This window comes from Littorina saxatilis, linkage group LG15 (genome assembly GCF_037325665.1).
Source record: "Littorina saxatilis isolate snail1 linkage group LG15, US_GU_Lsax_2.0, whole genome shotgun sequence".
Classification (NCBI taxonomy): domain Eukaryota; kingdom Metazoa; phylum Mollusca; class Gastropoda; order Littorinimorpha; family Littorinidae; genus Littorina; species Littorina saxatilis.
Window position 1 is genome coordinate 41,078,361 of NC_090259.1, and position 7,500 is coordinate 41,085,860.

The 7,500-nt window shown below is 41.2% G+C and overlaps 1 protein-coding gene across 2 annotated transcripts in view; it reads left to right on the forward strand.

Moving 5' to 3' along the window:
• The window catches only part of LOC138949332 (putative uncharacterized protein DDB_G0271606), a 23,013-nt gene that overhangs the window by 11,107 nt on the left and 4,406 nt on the right, over positions 1-7,500 (forward strand). The window contains exons 2-3 of one of the 2 annotated variants that reach the window (XM_070321118.1): positions 1-73; positions 7,496-7,500. The exon at positions 1-73 is cut by the window's left edge and continues 8 nt beyond it; the exon at positions 7,496-7,500 is cut by the window's right edge and continues 226 nt beyond it. In XM_070321118.1, the coding sequence (XP_070177219.1) occupies positions 1-73; positions 7,496-7,500 (78 nt within the window). The remainder of the gene's footprint in view (positions 74-7,495) is intronic. The other variant, XM_070321119.1, reaches the window with a different exon arrangement.

Sequence of the window (7,500 nt, forward strand, 5' to 3'; positions counted from 1 at the left end):
TCAGGGGCCGGGGGCGGGGCAAACACCATGGACCTCTTCTCTATACTGGGCATCAATAACATGGGGCAACAAGGTGACGTGGTCATCCTGTTCGTGTGTCTGTCCGCTTGTGTGTGTGTGTGTATGTGTGTGTGTGTGTTTGTGTGTATGTGAGTGTGTGTGTGTGTGTATGTTTGTGTGTGTGTCTGTGTTTATGTGCCAGCGTGCGTACGTAAGAATACGTTGGGGAAGGGCCCCTAATATGGACCACTTTTTGTTTATTGCTGATAACTAGCTTGTTTTCTTGCAAAGAAGTTTCATTTTGTGGTTGGTAGTCCTTCTCTCTTAGTTTAACCGTTAGGCCTAATTAGAGTGAAATAGCTTTGATAGACATTCAGAAAAAATCAAATACAGACAAAATCACAAATGGTCCATATTAGGAGCCTGGGCGCCCAATATGGACAAGTGAAGAGGCCTTCACGAATCACTGTAAAAAGCCCCCTATACTTCAAAATAACATGATACAACTTAGTGTGCAAGTCAGACTAATTCAAATATGCTTTAGATTTAGCTGGTTCGGGTTGATGAGAGCATTATTTGAAGCACACCAGGAAACTGAAGAAGCTTATCAAAATCAGAGCGAAAATAAGTGAAATTATCAACTTCCAAAATCTCGAGGGCTAGTTATAGGTTATTTTCAACAAGCTTCTTAATGAATTAATTAATATTGCCTTTAGCTTTTATTTTCTTTGATTTGTTGAAGGTGGTTCATATTAGGAGACTCACACATACTTTGCGGTTTTGCTATCATTGGCTCACGTAAGTGTAGCCTATGCGATGATAAACTTTGTCTGTCTGTGCGTGCGTGCGTGCGTGCGTGTGTGTGTGTGTGATAGAAACTTTAACATTTCCGAGTCTATGGATAAAGCTCGCATAAGAAGATTACGTCTCGGTCAAAAGTGTTTGACGTGTGTGATAGAAACTATTTGAAGACGTCACATTATGACGTAAGAGGGTTAGACGTCACGCAAAGGAATTACTGAAAGTCTCGGTCATTGTTATTGTGAGCGGGCCGAGACTATAGTTGGCAGATCCAGGGTCTCGCTTTCTTGCACAGTTTCACCTATGCTTACTGTGTGTGTGTGTGTGTGTGTGTGTGTGTGTGTATGTGTGACGGAGTGAGTGAGTTTGTGTTACTGTTTGTCGATTTCTTACGTGAGCCTTGAAGGCTTCGCCTCTTGTTTTTTGTTTGCAGTAGAAACTCGGGGTACACACTGCTAAAATGTAACAAATACGGTCTTAGCTGTCATATGTAGCCATTTTTGTGTGATAAAAGCTTTGGCTGTGGACAAAAACGAGTCCGTTTTAGGCGGCAGAGTGAAAAAAAGCAAAAAAGCCTGTTTTGAGGTTTGTGTTTTTGCAACTGTTTTGACATGTGCAACTTATCCAGAGAGGATGAATAAAGCGAATGAAATTGTTTTGAGCGCTCTAGCGCCGTTAGTTTGTCAGAACCGGAGGTGGTCCATATTAGGAGCCGGTCCATATTAGGAGCCTTTCCCCTACATGTGTGCGTGTGTGTTTGCGCGTGTGTGTGTGTGTGTGTGTGTGTTTGTGTGTGTGTGTGTGTTTGTGTGTGTGTGTGTGTTTGTGTGTGTGTGTGTGTTTGCGTGTGTGTGTGTGTGTGTCAGTGTGTGTGAGTGTGTGTTTTGTGTGTGTGTGTTTGCGTGTGTGTGTGTGTGTGTTTGCGTGTGTGTGTGTGTGTGTGTGTGTGTGTGTGTGTGTGTTTGCGTGTGTGTGTGTGTGTGTGTGTGTGTTTTGTGTGTGTGTGTTTGCGTGTGTGTGTGTGTGTGTTTGCGTGTGTGTGTGTGTGTGTGTGTGTGTGTGTGTGTGTGTTTGCGTGTGTGTGTGTGTGTGTGTGTGTGTTTACAAAATTGCACGGGTATTATGTACGTCTGGTTGGTTGATTGAATTAGTGGGGCGTGGTATATGTTTGGATCGGTGGGTGGGTTGGTTGGTTTTTGTGTCTGTTTTTTTTTCTCGCAAATATTTTCAGAATATGGTATGTGATAACGTGACAGAGTGAGGAGGGGGGGGGGGGGGGGGGGGTTGGGATAGTCATTTCATTCTGATGTGTTCTTGTGTTTGTAATAGATCATACAGTGCATGTCACAAGGTGGTTTTTTTTTGTTGTCTTTATGTAACATTAGTGGTGAATGCAGTAATAGTAGTTGCAGCTGAGGTGGCAGTATTAACAAAGAAACTGGGGACGGTACTTGAAATAACTGCGGTGTTAGGGTGCATCTGGTGTGGGCTGGGGATAGGATGGACAACATTACATATATGCAAATGAAATGCAGGAGAGTAGGTATACAGTAGAAACAATGGGCATTGGATGGAGAAAGTGTCGACATTATGGGAGTGTAGTGTTTGTGGGGATAAAGTTAAACATATTCTGAATGTCACTTGTTTATCGTAGGGGCTATCTTTGCACAGCTTGTGTAGAGTGGCATTTTATGTAGACCACTATTATAGTCACCAGCAATACAGTGAGTTATTTCGTGACGAGGGGCTGGGGAGTCTTTAAAACAATTATTTTCTTGTTTCCTTGTTAGCACGTTATTGCTTAAAGGACCAGACCACGCTGTTTTAGCGTCAAAAACGCTTCGAATCGTGTTCCTGCGCGACCGAACACTTCCCGATGTTTGCAGTTAGTTAGAAAACCACTTTCTTACCGTCTTCAACAATGTTTGGTTTACTTCGGAATCTTCTAAGGCCGTAATCCGACGAATTTTGTGACCGAAGCGACGGATTTCTTCTCCAAAACGACCCGCCATTGTGCCGCGTGATCTTCGCGAGACTGGCTTATGAATAAATTATCCGTGACGTCACACCGTGTGGAGATGGTTGTTTACCAACATGACAACAAGCGTAACTGCAGACGAAATTGAACCGTACATGTTCGAACTACCGGTTTCTCTCCTCGAATCAAGCATGAAAGATGAGGGTGGAGGCCACTTCCAGCAGTAGTGAAACAGTGACGATGAAAATTGCGACACTGTTTGTCTCAGCGATCAAAGGTAAACACGCCCGCTCTCTGTGCTGAACTTATCGTCTGCTTTCGAGTCTGTGCTATTTTTTCACTCTCGCCTTGTCAACGCACTCGCGAATAAGTGGGATATTGTTTAAGTGTTCATGCATTGCATTCACGAGTAAAAGAACAACAGCTCATCGCAGTTTTAACTGTTCTTGATTATTTCAGAGACTGGTGTCAGAGTGGCCACTGTACCTGTTGTATTGTGTGGGAGGGGCAGATTTGAGAGAGAGAGGAAGCTAGCCTGAGGTACATTGTAGAATGAAAACTTGCAGGGGAGCAAGAATGCATCACCAGCCACGAAGGTGTACATACAACTTTTTTTGAGGTGCCTATATTTGTTTGATTGTTAAATGTATGTATTTGTTGTTGTTTTTAAAGGCTATCAAGAAAACTGTTGTCATTTAAATTTGTAACACTCAGTCACATATAGTTTCACACACACACACACAAGATTAACTCACTTGCATGCCCACAGAAGAAGTTTGCTCTTCACATTGTTCTGTTGTTGTTTTTATAATGTAATCATTGTAACATCAACACTCAGTAATAACCAATATTACAACACAATCACTTTTTCATCAGAACTCACTCACATACTACATGACTTTGTATTAAACCCTGGTTTATGGACACTTGCATTTGTACTTTGCATGGGAAAGCAGCCTGTAGCAGTCAAAGTCTGGGCACTGTTGCATTGTAGTCTTGCTGTGTATGCAGAGCTTTGTTGTAGCTGCCATAGGCCAGTGTTGCCATAGGCCAGTGTTAGGATCACCACCCCCTCAAACAGCTCGTTCAGTTAACCTGATGCCTGTTTTAGACAGAAAAAAAAGTTACCACAATCAGCAGAACTTTCACCGGAGAAAGGGCATCATTCTTTCATACTTTCTTTCTCATAGCTTTTTTTTGGTTTTTATAATCTCTTCATTACACTAAATAACATCCATCTTAAGACCTATTTTGAGCCTTAATTTAAGTTGACTAGTAATGATATTAATCATAATGTATTTATTTTTATAATGTACAAACTAGAGTATGTATGTGGATATGTGTGTGATGGTGCTGGTATGGATATGTGTGGTTTGGGTTATGTGTGTACTGATGTGTACATTTTATGTGTTTTGTATGTTTTACGAGTGCGATTTTATGTGATGTTATTCTGTACACCAGCCAAAACAAAATGTCTGGTATATTAGATAATAAACGCACCTTTAAATTTATTAGCGACTACACCCCGTCACCCTCCAGTCCCCCTCCCCCCCATTACACCCTACACTTTTAACATTGTATAAAAAATCATGCCCCAATATAGGTCCCTAGTTACCTGGGAGGACGTTAAGCTCCATAATCAACATCAACAACGTATTGAATTGAATTGAAAAGCTGGGGTTAGGAGGTCTAACTTCTTGAATTAAAGGTTTTTTTTTCTCAGGTGCATGTAGTTTTTTATTTGCTTGAAATCATGGTGTATTCTGGTTGTAAGAGAAGAGTCAATTTCCTTGTAAGCCTGCAAAATTAAAATTTGTCATTTTTGAAGTAGCCTACATTTTTGTAAGAGTCCAAAATAGTCCAGGATAAGGAGGAAAAACATAGGGTGGGTCAGGAAATCTGAAACATTGCATAGTTTTGTTTTGCCTATGTAGACACAAAAAGTACTTAGAGCACTTTTTCCCCCCCAAGAGAGCATAGCTTAGTTTTAATTATTTTAATGCCACTGTTAGCAAGAGGAGTACTACAGACAGCAATCAAACAGTGGGTTTTTTCTGTAGACATTGTTATTTCTGTTTAGGTGTTTCAGTAGTTTTCTATGCGGATAAATCATGCTGCATGATCACTAGAAACAATCCAGCTCTGTAGCATGCAAGTTTTTTAAAGGTTTTTTTTCCCCATGTTACTCTGAGAGAAAAAAACAACCCACAGAGATAAAGTTGAACTGGCAGTTTGACTGAAGCAGTGGTAATAACACAGAGTGCTCTTCCTACAATCAATTTTTTTATGTGGATGATGATGTCCACACATGTACTTGGTTGTATTATTTTGCTCGACTATTTGTTTCTGTTAGATATATCTGCTCACATGATTGTTGTTCATAATTTGACATTACATTTACTGCTGATCAAAATGTATTGTTGGAATAGGTCTGCTTAATATTCTGACTGCAGTTTTGTAATAAAATCAAATAACACAGATGTTTTAAGTATCAAAGTGCTTTTCACACACACACACACACACACACACACACACACACACACACACACACACACACACACACACACACACACACACACACACACTCACACACTATGAGTATGACTGCAAACATGAATTTGTACTTGTATTAATTATAATTACTGTATTACAGAACCTGATCTGAAAAAAAGGACAACAGCAAATTATTCATGCAAGCTTGCTGTATTAACGATTTCTTTATCTATTTAATACAACACTGAATTAGATAACAACTATAACAACGTGTGTGTGTTTGTGTGAATGTCTATGTGTATATGGACGGACACTGATTAAACCTGAGACTCATCGATTACCCAGGTGAGTGTAAAAGAGGGAGAGAGAGAGGGAACTTTAAGGTGGGTGCATGGGGACGGACATGTAGTAACAGATATATATGTTTTAATCTGTAATCTTAACACATGTGCTTAAAATTAGGAACAGATGCCATTCCACTACAAATACTGTCAGTCTGACAAAAACGCCCAGTGACACTGAACCCCTATCCCTTACAGAACACATTCAGTATACATGTACTCACTTCCTTTCGTCTGCGTTTAGTGAAAGCAGATCGTTCTGATGACATTGGTATCCGGTTTCTGACCTCCTGTGAGTGGTCAACAATTGTCGGAACTGGAACTGCGTTAGGCAACAGCTGTTTTGTGTGTGCCAGGTTTTCTTGCCGGCTTAACTGCGTTCGCATTGGAAGAAAGTGTCGCGAAACACAGCACATCGTGTTGGCCGTTTCCAGTTAATCAGTCTTGCTGCAGAAGTTGTAAGCCCATCGGAAAAAGGTGACAACTGATGCCTGAACCTTTTTTCTATACTTCATAGCTATCAGCAGCCGTGCGCATTCCTTCGGCGTGCTGTTGATGCTCGATTTAGGCAAACGCCCACTTGAGCGTAAGCTGTAACTTTCGGTTTCCAAACACTAAGTGACGTCACAGCCGGTTCTCGTCTACTGGCGGCCATTTCGAAGTCTCGTTTAGCAGACGAATTTGGCGGAACGTTTTTAATTAAATCACAATGATTAAGCTACGAATCGGTGAATTTCTTTACATTTTTGGAATCTTTAGGTGCATTTCTCTAACCTTCAGTCATCGGTTAGTGGTTCTAATAACCTTTAAAACAGCGTGGTCTGGTCCTTTAAAGGCACAGTAAGCCTCCCGTAAACCATCACAGATACAGTCAGGCTTTTACACACAGTACAAACACCCTTCCATTTGAACGCTCAACGAACGGGAACATCCCAGGTGCCCTACGTAAAGAGCGAGCAATTTTCAAAGAATTAATTTTGCGGATTGTCTCCTCACACAATTGGACCGTGGTGCGTTTGGGCGCTAGACCTAACTTTTAAAATCTAAATAATAAATTGACAGCTTGTTACACAAACATTCTTCAATCATAAAATAATTATTTTTTCACCAAGAAAAGATCAGTACAATTCGAAGTTTTGAAAGTTTGAAAAAAGAAAAGCCCGGAAGCAGGGTCACGCAACGTCGTGGTTCTCGTAGCAGACGACGGTTTATGCCTGTCGCCAGTTCCTCTGAACAGTCAAAAGCCATCGCTAGAGTTCTTGTGAAGCACATCCGTTTGTTTCGTGCATAGTCAGAGGTACATAATAACGTGCTATTGCAGATAAGCTCACAGCGAGCCGCATTCAAATTACAAACTGACGACTGCATTGTGAAAAAGGGAAACTGGATCACACGGGTTCACGATGGCTCAGGGGTAAGATAAACCACGCAAAAATAAATTCTTTGAAAATTGCTCGCTCTTTACGGAGGGCACCTAGCATGTTCTCAAGTGGTGAGTGTTTAAATGAAAGGGTGTTTGTACTGTGTGTAAAAGCCTGACAGTATCTGTGATGGTTTACGGGAGGCTTACTGTACCTTTAATTTGAGCTCTGGACTTTAATCATATGAGGGAGAGGGGGTGTGGATGTGGGGGTCTCGGCCCCATACTGTTGAAATGTAGCATTTTAGCATGGGTATTTTTGTTCTCTTTTAAAGAAAAAAAGTTAATTTGCCGGAGAAGGGTGGAGGGTCCGGAACCCTGGAATCCCCCCTCCCGTCCTTGGACCCAGCACTGGTTAAAAAAAATTAAAGGCTGAGCCACGATGGTGCGAATAATAAAATGATAAAATCACCACAACACATAATCTAAGTTATAACAAAATGGCTGACCTTCCCCACACAGGAACT